The 15,234-nt window shown below is 40.8% G+C and overlaps 1 protein-coding gene across 1 annotated transcript in view; it reads right to left on the minus strand.

The window, feature by feature from the left end:
- Positions 1–15,234, minus strand: part of LOC104084418 (bifunctional heparan sulfate N-deacetylase/N-sulfotransferase 4) — a gene marked incomplete at its 3' end in the record, with an annotated part of 47,267 nt that overhangs the window by 6,327 nt on the left and 25,706 nt on the right. The window contains exons 2-3 of the mRNA XM_009588254.1: positions 10,008–10,095; positions 4,800–4,954 (exon numbers count right to left, since the gene is read on the minus strand). Of these exons, the coding sequence (XP_009586549.1) occupies positions 4,800–4,954; positions 10,008–10,095 (243 nt within the window). The remainder of the gene's footprint in view (positions 1–4,799; positions 4,955–10,007; positions 10,096–15,234) is intronic.

Consider the following 15,234-nt stretch of genomic DNA (forward strand, 5'->3'; position numbering starts at 1 on the left):
AGATATAGCGGCTCTGTGTGTTGGTATTTGCTTTCGCCGTTGTTTTTTCACCTCCTGGTGTGCTTCCTTGCCACGTGGCTATGCCATGCGCCAAGCAGACGGTACAAGGGGTCTTAACGAAGCGGGTTTTCTGGTGTCGGCGTCAGATCCAGGATTGACAAGGACACAGGAAAAGCCGGCTTTTCACCAGTCTCGCACAGCAGCCTCCCAGATATCACCATGACTCGTGTTCTAGGCATGCCTCTCACTGTAGCAGACTACCAAGAGGCAGAGATGATGTTGGGATTTAAGATCTTAGGTTTCTGAGGATGTGAAATGAAAAAAGGCAGTCCAGCACTGCGGAAGCTCTACGTGACTAGGAAATGCATAGACTCTGCACGAGTGTGGTACCAAATAAAGCTGAGAAAGTCGAGGCAGCCTTAGAGATGTGCTGTCAAAGCACGCTCCTGATACGGACAAAAGCACTAATGAAGATGGACTATTTCGGAAAGACCTTAAGGTTAGGCAGAATAAATCTCCTCCTGTCTGCACAAGATGATGTTATCCTATCTATGCAGACCGTTTACAGAACATTTTTAGAGGCAATCTCTAGTGGGCATCTCTCCTTCCCGACATTAACTACAGATACTAATAATGGGACAAATTAGACTCTCTTTTCATCACATGTAGATACTTTGCCTTTGGTATGCGGTCACTGGTCTTCATATTCTTGGTATTTAATTGGTATATTAAAAGCTCATGGTTTCTTTGTGGTTTGGGCAGCTCAAAAGTTTTAGGCAGAGGAAGTGCTAATGTGCATCTGTAGTTGGTTTATAAACAGGAGATTGAATCCAAGGCGTGTTACTAGACAGGCTCTGAATTGATTTTTTTTTTTTTTTTATATATGTGTACCTCTGAATCGATTCGTTTGTCTTCTGTATGTCTCTCACTTCTTCATATCAGATCAGAGCTACCTTTTGGTAGTTGGTGATAGTTTTTGCCCTATCTCTACCGTGCTTTGGGCACATGTGCTCACAAATCAGCACAGAAGATAATCACTGAGCAAACAAATCAAGGGACAAAATAAAGAGCTACGGGCTTTGGATTAAGTATATTCTGCTTGTTTTTGTCAGATAAGGATGTACATAAGGGGCGAAGAAGGATATCTTGTGGTTAAAAGATGGCAGTGAAAATTTGGTTCGTTTTATTTTTGGAATATGTACTATCAGAGACTTCTGTTTGTGCAATTTGTTTACCTCTTTGTGTATCAATTGCATTGCCTATAAACAAGGAGAATAATACTTGAGATATTATCAGTTGGCAAAATTTAATCCAAGGCTTAATGCATTAGTGTCTTTAAAGGATTTTGGGATCCTCTGATAGAAAAAAAAAAAAAACAACCCCACACAATATGATCAAGTCAAACCCAACTCATAATCAAAATAAATGTAACTTGCCATTTCCTTAGCCAGGCTCTGAAACATATCATCCATATTTACGTAAATAAGATGACATTGGGATAACAATGTTCTGGGTAGTCTGCAACCTACTTTACCAGAGTTAAAATCCCTGCCTCTTATTCCTCTGAGTCCGAGGATATCGTGAGCGCTTGAGAAGAGATTTGGCAGCGAGGGTTGCGGGAATGGGGCTCTGGATGGGGCGGCTGTGGGGCCCATCCCTCAGGCACGCGTGGACAAGGATTTTGCCAGGCAAAAGTTCCCACGCTGCCTGCTGGATCCAGAGCAGTGGGGCTGCTCATCTCCCATCTATGATTCTATGTGAGAAAGTTTCTTCCTTTCACCAACTATGCATGAAACAGTAGAAATGATAAATACCTCAGTGACACATAATAATTTGGAGGGCTCTTGTTAAAGGCAGTCTCCTGATTCACAAGCAATTCACATGTAAGGGAATCTTTTAAAGACTGTTGATTTTACTAAGCCCCAGATACACAGAGGTATACATATCTGCACTGAAATCAAGGCAATTAGGTACCTAATTAGCAATTAGTTGTATATATACAAAACTGTTTAGATATCTGATTTCTACATGTATTTTGTGATGCAGCTGTTTGAGGCAGGCTGCAATTGTAAGCCCCCATTTTATAGGGTGTCATTATGAGGTATGGATATAGTTGTGTAAAACAGAACGAGGTCTTTTATCTAGTTGCCAGCTGTAACACCTGTATTTCTTGCCTGTGTTCAGCACGCTGTATGTATACCTGAGCTCCTGCAAACCAAAGATTATGCATACAGTGTAAATACAAAAGCCAATAAAAATTATGCTTGTGTACATTTAAAGCTCCATGCAATAATATCCATGAAAGACTGTTTCAGGTGCACTGGCTTGTGTTTATTAAGCTTGACTTTAATCTACAACACTCAAGAGAATGGCATTCCTTTCAGGAAACCTTTTCCCCCAGTGAACAACATGGAGAAACTCCTCCATGGAGAAACTGCTGACTGTGATGGGATTTGGGTGCAGGTTTCTGGACAGTGTGATCTTTTTTAGCTTTCTTCTAAACCGATAAAGCCAGGAGGAGCCAACAGGTCTTAATAAACAGAATTTTTGATGTGCTGTTTGGGATCTTAAAGCAACCTTGACTGTTCTTCTCAGCCATAATGATGTGCTCTCCCATCTTGAAGACCCTGTTACCTTCTTACCCGTGTTTAAAAAACGAATGAAGAAATACCACATTAGGTGAAGAATGAATGTGATCATACTTCCAAAGAATTACTGCGGCTTTCCTTGCAGAACCTGACACAAAGTGTCATCTCTACCTGCAGCTAAAACAGGAGGTGGGGAGATATGGTCAATAAATGGGAAATGCAAGAGAAAATGGCATCAGCATCAAGCTGTGCTCCCCTGAGTATAATACTAAATGAAGACGTTAGAGCACAAATAAAACATGTATAACATCAAGCAGATTTTCTATGTCTTGTTCTAGATCTCGAATTTAAATTTGGATCCACACTGTGAAGTCAAAGAATAATGAAGCGGGGTTTGCTTTAACTTTGGAGGACTTACAGAAGTACAGCTGTAGAACAGGGAGTCCCTCTCCCAAGTAAGATATGATGCTGAGGATGAGAAAGCAGGGGGGGATACAAAACTGCTCTGAAGTCATGGCTGGGACCTCTCTGATAGCTATCGGGAAGGTTGTCATATCAGAAAGATAAATTTCTCCCACAGAGAGGTTTTCACAGGAAGCCTTTTGAAAAGAAATGTTCTCATAAGTAAATTGTACAGCTCATATAGATTCAAGGTTAAGAGGTTGGTACAACCCCTGTCCAAATGTTAGCAGGAAATAAAACTGTAATAACAGCAGCCTTTCACTGACATCAGCTCCTTATTTATAGGCACCCTAAGGAGTCTCTACCCTTCAGTGATGATAGGGGCATGGGCTTTATCTTTCTGTAGTTGAAGTTGCAAACATTCTATTACAAGCCCTGTTTTCAGGCTATGCTATAGATTTTACTCTTAGAGGTGGTTTGACCTAGAGGACTTCATGTTTCCTGAAAATACTAGGAGAATTTCCCCATAGGTTTAAAGATGAACGGACCGTGTATTTTTGAGATACAGATATCTAAAAAATTACTCTTACATTTAAAATCTCAACTATATTCGGGTCTCTGGGCCGGGCTACACAAAAGGTGTGAACAGGCCATGCCAGGAACGAAGGCTGACAGTAAAGCAGAACTGTAGAAAGGAAGAGAAGTCATCCAAAATGCCTCTCTCCTAACACCCTGCCAAGCGGGAGATGGGAAGGGGGGAACTCTGGCAGGAAGAGTAAACAGTTAAGCCATTTTTAATGAATTTTTTTTGAAGGTTGTTAGGAAAATATTTTCATAAACAAGGGAATAATTTGCTTCCAACTGCTTGTTCAGGCATCTGCCTCTGCCTGTTTCCTGGGGTGCCTTGGCTCGTGTGAGGGGTGGGAGGAAGGGGCGGCCGCGGGCTGGCCTTTCTGAGCCGCCAAGGGCTGAGACTTGTGTTCCCCGAGCGGCAGAGAAAGCCCCGCTGGGGCACTCTGCTCTTTTGAGTGGCTCTGGTTGCTTGGCATTTCTGTGCCTTGTCAAAGACCACACAGTGTCTTTTCCAAAGCGAACATTTATAGATTTCAGGTTTTCTTTGTCACGCTCGATAAGCAAGTCGAATTACCCTGAAAGGACTCTAAATGGTTTCCACCTCGGAGTACAGGTTCTCTGAGCTCTGGACAGTGCTAGGAGGATAGCTCTCGTAAGTTAACAACACAAATGAGCAGAAATGAAACGTAATTATCTATGAATATTAGTAACAGGTTAGCTATGTAAAAAGCATATTTTTGAGGAGGTAATCTAAAAAAAGTACAGTGAAACCCAGCAGCTTCCCTTATTTGCTTCATTAGCTTCAAGATTTCTCACAAACCATACACAACATTTGGGGGTCACTGCCACTTTCTCCCTCTCCTATTGAGGATGTTTGCACTAGACTTCAGGAAGCTGATAAGCGGTGTATAAACCCCTTCCTAAAGCTCAAAAGGCCAGCTGATGTCTGCTGAGGTTTCACTGCTTCTGATCCCTATGGTCTCGCAAGGTTCCTTGGGTGAAAGGCTGCTACCTCTCCAGAAAGCCTGTGTCAGTGAAAAAGGCTAAGACCAAATTCAGCCCAAGTTTGAGTCACAGAAAGGCTTTTTGGGGGCTGTTTCCAATCTTGCTGCCTTATTTGCATATCTATGTTAAAAAAAAAAAAAGTATAATATACACAAACATAAAAACAGCTCAGAAAGCATAGCTATGATATGCAAAGGTGTCCTAGCGAATCTTTTGGCAACTTTTACTCACTATTGCAAATTCTTTGTTGAGGATCATCTGCTCCACCAGTGACGACTCATTGTGGAAGAGGTGAGGCTGCATGTGACTCCACATATGGGGAAACCACCAAAACTCGTCCACAGACCTCAACAGCAGGTCATCGCCTTTATCTTCCTCTTCAGTCCCTGCAAAAGACAGAAAGAAAAAAATGAAAAGGTAATAGAAAAGCAACAGCAGAAAATGCCCGTAATTGTTTTTTAAATACAGAAGAGGCTGCCATAAAACCTAATGTTTTATGGTTGTCTGGTTGTCTCACTGAGCTGCAGGCAGGCTCTATCGTACCACAAAAGGAGTGAGGTGATTTACCATGGATGCTAGCCATCCCTTTCTATTCCTGGCACAGTCTTAACTGATGGTAATTCTAACAAGAACTAGTTTTCAAGGGCTGATTGTTGTGTTGTGTAGTGCACTAGGAGTGTTTAGAAGTTCAGGGTCCCCGTGAAGGTGGAGATTGGATGGAGTTGTACCCACCTGCTTTGGTCCTGCCAGACAGAGAGCTACACACAGAGCGCTGTGTGCCAGAATCTCATCAACCCCCCACAATCGTAGCTACTTCATTATTAACCTCGGTAAATTGAAATCTGATCATTTCTGGTAAAGTGTGAAACAAGTTTGCAATAGTTTCCAAATATAAGCAGGTGGAAAACATGAAGCTGTAATGGCAAAGGGGTTCCAAATCTTGTTTCCTATGGTTCAGTATTCAATTTTTGCCAGGTTTAATCTTGAAGTAAAAACAATAAAAACTCCTGCGTTAGTGAAGAGTATCTGCTCCAGGCAGAAGCAAGCATGTGTGGTTATAACAAAGAAAACCTTCCATTTGAGAAATAGTGCAATGCTGCTCCCACCATCTGCAGACATACGTCTGCAGTGCTTTTTCAAATTGGAAAGGCCAAGTTACATTTCGGTAACTTCACCCTCGAATTCCTCAACAATATTCAGTTTATTAGCAGCCTTCCTTCTTGTTCCTTTACCATTTAAATGCTTTCATTTAGCTTCAGTCAAAAAAATAATAGTCAAAATCAGTTTACTGATGCAAACATAGATATCTTTTCTTCTTACAAGCCTTTGAAAGTCTTGCAAAACTCATTGGAAGAAAATGCTCCATGGATGTCACCGTTGACTTGTGGAATGAGGCAGGAACATAGAGAGATGGCTGTTCGGTGCATGCACTTCAGCTCTTTATTTTTATTTTTCACTTCTGCAGTGTTTTTTGAAGAATGCTACTACACAAGCAGAGCATTACTTTGAAACTTTCTCCTGGTATCACTGAATCACTTTACCCCCCCCTTCGCAGCACTCTGCAAGTTCTAAGGAAGTTGCTCCCGCTGATGGGAGCGCTGCTGGAAAAAAGAAAACAACCTTGTTTTCTAGGTAATTCCTTATTGAAAAGAAAAAAGGACCGATGGCTGCTCCTTCTGTGAACGTCTGCTCCTTTGTGCAAAACTTCTGGATACTGCATCTGCTGAATGACCGCTCTCGGGTTTTTTTGGGCTGTGTGGTTCACCTGCTGTCACCCAGGCACATGCGAGGGAAACGTGACTGGGGAAAGAAACTTAACGTAGGCTTTCAAAAGAGGACAGAAGAGAAAGGCATAGGAGTTTGTGAAGCCATTGAAGATCTCTTTGGTAACCCAAAGGTAGAAAACAGAAGGTAGGGTCGAAGAGGGGAAAAAAAGTGGGTATTTGAAATCTACAAAGAACTGCAGTCATTCGACATAAGATTTAGGTCGAAGTATAATTTAGCACCTTATTAACATTTGAAGTAGAGTATGGTTCTTGAAATAATTCCAGTATTAAAAACTGTATTTTAAAAATCCTATTTTTTCCTACTGATTTCTTTGTAATTTTAATTTGTAAGATACAAATTTTGTAACTTTAGATACAAATAATCAAACTTTACACTTTTTTTACTGTAACAAAAAATCAAACAAGATAAAGTATAACTCTTTCCAGTTTAAACAAAACCAACCCCACCCTGTAATGGCAGAGCTGAAACAGAAAGGTTGGAAGTTTAACATTTGGTGGCAGTGTCCCTTTTGAGGATAATTTTCTTCACAAGCCTTTAAAAAGAGCGTTGCTTGATTTTATAAATTCTTAAGTAGCGTTATTTCCAAAAAATCTCATGGAAAGGTTCAATGGAGCATTTAGAGAGTGCTTATATTGTTTAAATATTTTTGCCCAACCCCTTATTGAGAGTATTGGAGGCAAAACAAGGGATTTTGAGGTTTTAATTTCTTGTACAATCGGCATTCTTTATGTAAATTTCTGTCTTCATTTTAATGCGAAATCCGAAAAATGCAGTAGACTTACAATCAAGGCGGTGAACATATATCTGCTTTGAGATGCAGTATGCACTTTACACAGGTAGGTAATAATTCAAAGTTTGTTTGTGCATAATAAATAATCCCATATTTTAAAACTGCAACCATAACTTAGAGGTCTCTTGAGCTCAAAACTGAAACTAAGTTTGAAGTTGCTATCAATAATCTTATAAATCTTAAATGCAAATCCTGACAACATCTTAATTTCTATTGCCACAGCATGAACAAGTAGAAAGTGTTTGCTAAAACTGCATAACTAATAGGGTCTGCTCAGTTTTTTGCTAATAGCGTTACGTCTACAGTACATAGTTTACCAGTGCCGCAGGAGAGAGTGGTGGTGGTGGTGAGATGATGAGCAGTGAGGCTGAAGTGTCAGCTATTGTACTTGTGCGCGGGCATACCAACTAGAATTGGTATTTGTAGTACAGATGTCAGCAACATCTTTTGATGAAAATGTATAACTGTTTAATCTGCCAACACATTCCCATGCTCATCTCCCTCCTGTAGTTTTAAAACGATCCAAGTTTTGGAAAGGAGAGCAAAATCACACATTAAGGAAGTCAATAAGGCACAGCAGTTGCAATGCGCTAATAAAACATGTTGAGTATCTGATACTAAAAGCCTCTCTGGGTAAACAAGCCACTTTTACAGTAATTAAAGAATACCTTTCCATGTTTTATTTATATTAAGTCAATAAAGTGTATATTGTGTGGAGAATACTTTGAAACCTTTCCACTAAGCTGATATGACAAAACGCCACCACCAACCTGTAAATGAAGCATTCGCTTAAAAACTCAGATGCGTCGCTGAGCACAGGCAGCAGCAGGTCCCTTAATGGAGGCAATGACATGCTTCAACTCATTAAGTAGTTCTGTGCTATTTTTGTAAGCCTTGAGAGCCTTAGGAGGACAGGCACACATGCGCATTCTCCTATTTTCTTTCTCTACAGCAGTAGCAAATCTGAAATCGGTCAGCGTTATATCAGCTGGGCAAGAAAACCCGTGACAACAATATGGAGGCCATTGGGATGAATGAAGAAAAAATGTATTGGCAGGTCAGGGCGTTGATTTTGTAGAAAGGCTGCATGTTTTGTGCCAGCCACGGTTCAGTACGTCATAGTATTTATAATAAATTATCTCTTTCGCCGCCACTTCCCCTCCTTGAATTACCTTTCTCTGCAGTGGACACTGTAATGACTGATACCAGCTTTACTCTCTAGACGGCCACAACCGAGCAGCATCCTACTTTAGGGCGGCTCAGGGCCTTGGGCTATTTTTGTTTATTTTGCTGTATTGCGTGTGTGTCCAATTAATCTCCAGAAGGAATAACTACAGAGGCAGGTCAAGATGAAGTGAGGAGAACAAAGGAAGAGGATGAAGTTCTGTCTCCGAAGTTGCTCTCTAATCACAGGTCTGCCACTGGCTTGTTATATGACTCCAGGCAAGTAATTCCATCTCTCTCTACCTCTCATTTTTCTTGGGCTCTCCAGCCTATATCTCTAGTCTGTAAGGTTTCCTGGGCAGCAGTTGCTTAGCATTATGTGCTTGCACAAGGGGAAAACAACCTGGACTTCGAAAGCGACAGTGATACAAATACATAATTTTGGTTTCCTTCTCTCTGCTCATCCCTCAAATGCTTCCCTATGTCCTCTTCTCCCAGGGACCTCTGTACTCTCCTCACGGGTGGTGAAACGGAGCTGTAAGAGCTGGGTAAGCTCATCTGGTGTTCAAATATCGGCAATGAAAAGGGGAGCACTGCTACGCTTACGCTGAGAGGATGACCTGCCTTACTCCACAGCTACCTCACGGCCCGTGACAGCTGGGACTGCATCGTTCCTAGCTTTTAAACTTACCCTCCCATCCTCTTGCTGCTGGAATGCCTCCTCCTCTGCTCCAGATAAGCTTCTCAGCCTCCCTGGCATCACTCAGTCAGTGTCACTAAACGTGGCTGAAGGGGTTGACAGCTGAGGATTTTGGAGCTGGTCTTCAAAGGTGGGAAGGGCATGGGGTTTGGAAAGGAGAAGGACAGGAGGTGTCTCCTTTGAAGCGAGTCATTGAAAACGTCTTTTTTTGCCTTAGCAGTACTAGGGAGCGGCATAGCTTGGTGGCAGCAGAGGGAAGCCTGAGTGGAGGTGCAGCAAAGTGATAAGGAGAAGGCAAAGGAGGAGGGGGGGGAAAAATTTGAAAAAAGGGTCATTGTGCTGTGCAATGGAGCAAAAGAGAGAAAGGAGTCATAAAGAGGAGGAGGAGGAGATGTAAAAGCGCCTAATCTTCCACAGAAACACAGTGCGAGTGTGCAACTTGTTACTGCATTGAGTGTGAAAGGAGCAGGGTTTCAATACAAATTTCTTTTTACCTTGTTTTCCTTTTATCGTCCCCCCTGCTTTGCGGAACACCGAGATAGATTACCTTTGCAGTCATAACAAAACCTTGTGCATCCCATTCAAACACTTCTGCCTCTTCAGAGGTTATGAGACGTGATTTTTCCAATCTTTTATATTTTATCATACCTATCATACTGGAAAAAACCTTAGTACGTCTTCTGTGCTGTCCTGTCTTTTGTGGAATTATAAAGATCTTAGCAGCTATTTTGCCTCCTTTATAACCCTAAGATTTACTACCACGCATCTTTCAGAAAAGCACCGAGGGCATCTACGTGTTCCTGAGAAGCTCATCCGTAGCAGACCTTTGTCCCTTTGGACACTGAATTAGACACTGGATGCTAAAATGGTGGAGAATGTATTTCCCACTGCTCTACTGAGTCAATGTGTTATTTAAAAAGGGTGTGTTTAAAGCTAGGTTTAAAATCCTGCCACCTATTTAACTGCAGCTACCTGAGAGCATGAAGTTCCTTCTTACCTGTGTGGTAAAATTTTCCTGAAAATCCAAGGTTGAAGGTAAAATTTGCAACCTGAGTGCGCAGTAAATTTTGAGTCTCTAGTAAAGCCTGAAATAAATAAGAAATTAACATGCATTTAGAAAAATGAGTATTAATTTTTGGAATGCCTCATCTTAAAAGTTGTGTCCAAATGAGGAGATACAAAAAAGACGACCCTGTTAAGTGTTTCACATTTTATTTTGGGCTCATTCTTTTTTATAAGACTATTACAGTGAGCTTGATTTGTTCCATCAGAGTTTGATGGTCTAGTAATGCTAGTAATAGTACGTAAGTACCAAAGTAGGTGATGGTTCTGTAACTTGGACCAAGATACTATACATTGTTTATGGTGATCTATGGCAGGACTTGAATCCAGCCATTCAGAGGCAGCAATATACTAAATCACGAAGTCACCCACGCTTTGGGTTATTAATGAAGCTTGATAAAATGTGCTTAAAACCCAAGGAAAATTAGGAATACTACTTGTCATCCAGATGTGGAGGTGTTGGGATTTACTTACCTGCACAAACATTTTTGATTGTGCCTGAATACCAAATTCAGGCTTAAGTGTGAATGAGCAAAACTCCAATGTTGACTTCTGGTAGAAGTAGTGTCCATGTCAGAAATTAAATCCCTGTTTATTTTTATTCTTTCCTCCAAGCAAAAGATAAGACCAATCTAAATGAAATGGAGGAAAAGGGTATTGCTTATAGAAAAAATAGGTGTAGTCTTGGTCACCTATCTGTTTTTTCTTAGACATATTTCCAACCGCTGGTTCAGCCTGCGTGAGGTATCTACATTTACTGTTAGTTGTCAACTCCGCACTGCTTCTAAAGATAGTCCTTGCTGCACAGATAACTGCCTGCTTTCAATCACCAGCCCACATAATTTGGACGTGCTACATATGTGAGATGGATAGTGCATTTATCTCCCTACTGGTCTTGCCAATGTTGAATGGGTTATAAGCTCTATTTTCATCAATTTTCCATGTCTCCATTATGTGGCTCTTGAGAACTTTTCCCATTATCTATTAATAACATTTCTATTGATCGAGTGTTCATGTTCTTGCACAGTTCAAAGACAAAATGAATGCAGTGGTTTACACACAGTCCGAGTCCAGCTAATGTTTCCTTTCATTTAAAAAAATTACATTTTGTGTCGTCATTAGTAATTTCTCTTAACATTACAGGAGAATAGTTTTACCTTTTTGCTCCACCCACTGGTCTAATTTAAAAAACGACAACAGCAAACTCTACTTGTGACCATAAACCAAAATTGACACCGGTCCAGTGTAAATGACGAAACCAGGGTTTAGGCAGCTGAGATGCAGACTGACGGCCTGTGCAATCCTAGTCCAGAGCGGAGCCCAACTAAGCAGGGCAGGTTTCTGCAGTCTCGTGATTTATCGTATTTCCTTTGCACTGCAACGGGTTGGGAGGCATTTGCTGTAGGACATTAACTTCCTAAAGTTACTGACTCCCTCCTAATTATGCAGCTATTTGGGCACCGTGCGTGTTGGAGCACAAGCCTCTTCTGAAGCATCATTTGCTAACAGCCGCCTCCTAAAGAAGCATCATTCGGGTGCCAGGCAGCTCGGGAGTGTAATACAAAAGATTGTCAGACAGTATGCATCTGCCTTTATTTTTTAAATAGAAACGTTTATTTGGGCGTTAAGGAAAATGTAAAACAATGATAGTGGTTATCGGCTACAACAGTCACCAAGCAAATTCCTTTCCTTGCTAAAGGAAATAATCTAAAGACAGTAAATCTTGTGCTTTAGCATTAAATATTAAGATAGCAGTATGGTTTCCAGCCTATCTTGCCAGACATTTAATAAGTTGATTATTTCAATCCTGTGACAATTTCACATGTGGGACTATATTTATATAATATATAACAACTAAATGTTCACTAAAATGTAAAACCTTAGAGATCAACACCACTGTTAGCTAAGACATTGAGGAAAATCCCCAGCTGGTAAAAACTGGCACTAAATTGACACCATTAAAGTCACAAGCATAGAATCTGAGTCATTATATTTTAGAACATAATTTTCCAAGCTATCTAGAGCATTTTATATATGTTGAGAAAGATGGATGGGCTGAGCCAAATCAATTCAATTTTCCTTTGAGGAAAGAACATTTTGAGAAATTATAATCACTTAACATATAGTATAAGAAGGTACACGAAAAAAACATTATATCACTTTGGTTTTTCTCTCTGATTTCCCTCACGTCTCAATAAGATGACAGAACTGCAGGATAGGCAGAAGCTTTCCAGCCCAGTGAGGTCTCATTAAAAGCACAGAGCGAGGATTAAGATGTAAATCCTGTAACCTGCAGCGTGTCAAGCATTTTTCTCTGTCTAAAGGGCAAATCTGTCACTCAAACTGGATTTGGCTTGGTCCTAAAGACTTTTTTAATTGCAATTTCCATATATGCATATTAATTTATATAATATGCAGCTAAACTTCATTTTCATGACCTCACCTGATTTTAATACTAAGAAGATATTGTCAGCTAAGTCAGTGCAAATTTATCTTGTCACTACTTGCCTGTTTGTAGAGGGGCGGGTTAACATCTTCCACATGCTTAATATAAAAAAAAAACCAATCTCTGTTTAGGTGATTAGGGTCTGTCTTCCCTATTTTTAATAAATATCTCTTCAAACAAAATTGCCAATGACTCGTACTGCCTTCACTGGTAATTTTGCACAGTAAATAATGAGAACTTTTGTCTCCTGTAGGTACAGACCTTAGCAGCAGACGGCATAGAAAAGTGCCGCGGCAGGAGAAGAGCCGACAGCTTTCCTCCATCACCCTTCTCGCGCTCTCCCGGGTGGGTGAGCCCCTGCTTCTTTGCCTGTGTGCGAGGATAGCTGCAAACACTGCTGCTCGGGCAGTTCTCCGGCTCCTGGACGGAGCTGCGCATCCCTGGCATCCAGTGCCAGAAACATTTTCGGGACTTGCGCAGCCTTCACGTGAGACCCAAGGTATTTATTTTATTCTGAAGGGTTTTGCAGGATGGAGAAGGGCTATTGAATTTTAACAGCTGGAAACTTTACCCGACGCCAGGTGCAAACACAGCTATTCACACTCTGCCCGGTGCTGCCGTGCTGTCCCCGGCTCCCCTCGGCAGCCCTCCTTCCCCGGGGGCTCACCTCTCCCCGTCCCACCTCCATCCCCGTTGCACGCTGACCTCGGGACTTCGCTGCCTAGACTGAGGGAGAAACGGTAGGCGCTGCCCACACCTTCAGCAGAAGGGAAATTCGTATAGAGGAATGTGGATTTAAAAAAAAAAAAAAAAAAAAGGCATGACAAATCTTATTTTGTAGAGAAGATTTTTCTCCTGGATATTTCATCTGACCACAGTATTTAAGTTCTATCTGCCAGTGTGTGTCTTTTCCTCAGAGTCAGTGGGATTACTTTTTTTTCTCTGAGTACTGGGGCTTAAAAGAGCTGTAAGTGGAGGAAAGCTACTTGCATGGGAAAATACAATCAGCATTCCCCATTGAACTCATAGGGGTGTGTTAAAGCAACAGCGGGAACTCACTGTTGTTTTATTTTTGGACAGTTAAATAGATCATGCTAAATAATTATCGTTCTCCAAGGAAAAAAGCATGGAGCACACCTGCACATGGACAAACAGGCATGGCTCAGTGCAAGGCTAAGCAAAGGGCGTTGGTTTTTTTTTAAGGTAATCCAAGTGTTCTTTCAAATATAAAACCTTCATTGCCTGGAATCTGTCAAAACTCGTGGGTTTCATTTTATTAATTGATTTTTTGCTTTGTCAGTGAGGCTTCTCTCTGTGACATCCACAAGATACGGTTTCTTTTTTATATTGCATTTACATTCAGCAGTCTTTTACATTAATCCATATAATTACCTTTTGTAGATTTGAAGTTGCTGTGTCTTTATTCTTCATAATTGGTGCATCTATTAAGCAGAAGTGATATTTTCCTGCTATGTCCTTGTTAATTATAACTCTATCCTTCATTTACATAATAAACTTTTTGGGGCAATTTCTGCAGTAACATTTCATGCCTAATAGGAAGCAATTTGCTTTCCTTTATTAAGTGCATTAAAACTTCATGCCCCAGACATCATTGACTGTAAACATTTGATTCTGCTCAAATTTAATGCACCAAGGCATTTTGCTCTGCCATATTAGGTTTATTTATGTGCTATGTTCTGGATTGTTAGCTGCTAATGAGACTTCGGCTCTTATTGCTCTAAGGCCTGAACGCTAACCTCATTTTAATGAGTTCATTATTTGCTGCCTTCTGAACGGAAGACAACAAATTTTCCTTTTAATTAAAGGTCAAAACACCTCTGGCTAAAGAAAGTGAAGAGGTTATCAAATCCTTAGAGAAGGTAGAAGAATGACTTTTTCTGATTTTGATGCCAAGCATGGGCAGGCCAGGCTGAGGTAGAAGGTGTCTGGGGACTAAAACTCCAAATCTAAGCTAAGCGATAACAATGCTAAAACGTGGTACTAGTCTTCCCAAGACATTGTAAAAAAAAAAAAAAAAAAACCCAAACCAAACAAAAAAAACCCCAAAACACAAAAAACCCAAACCAAAACAACCCCGAAAGTCAGCCAAAGTAATTAAAGAGGCTTTACTCCTAACCCAAAGGTCTGCGTGGATCAATACTACTGCTAAAGCGTGAGCCCTTCTTTGCATGTGCAATTATTTATAGGGTGCAGAGGACAAATGCCAGATTAATTGAGCTAACAAAAACTAATCTCATGTTTCTTATCGGGGAAAGTGAGGCAAATGTGATCAATATTGGGGGCTGTTTGTAGACAGAGGTATACGCAACCGTGCAAACACACGTAAAGGGGGTTGGTGATCCCTTTCTTTGAAAATACCAAGTAGAAACTTCAGTGAAACCAAAAAAGGATTCATTAAAGGAATTAACACACAGATCCTTGTCCTCTGTCTAGTATTTTATACCTGGTCACCATCTTGAAAGCAGGCTAACAAACACGGGTTCATGTACTTCTCATTCGAGAAGCTGCTCAGATCACAGGTAATAGTGCTAGAGTCAGAAAGAGTATTTGGAAAAGAGGGGAGCACTGTCCGTGAGAACAGCTGGTGAAAACTTAAAAATCTGGTTTTGGAGGAAAATCCTAACGGTCTGTGAAACATAGATATTGTTTAGCATGAAAACGAAACTGTCAAAATGTCCTTATAACAGCTCTAAAC

This window comes from Fulmarus glacialis, unplaced genomic scaffold (assembly GCF_000690835.1).
Source record: "Fulmarus glacialis isolate BGI_N327 unplaced genomic scaffold, ASM69083v1 scaffold6532, whole genome shotgun sequence".
Taxonomy (NCBI): Eukaryota; Metazoa; Chordata; class Aves; order Procellariiformes; family Procellariidae; genus Fulmarus; species Fulmarus glacialis.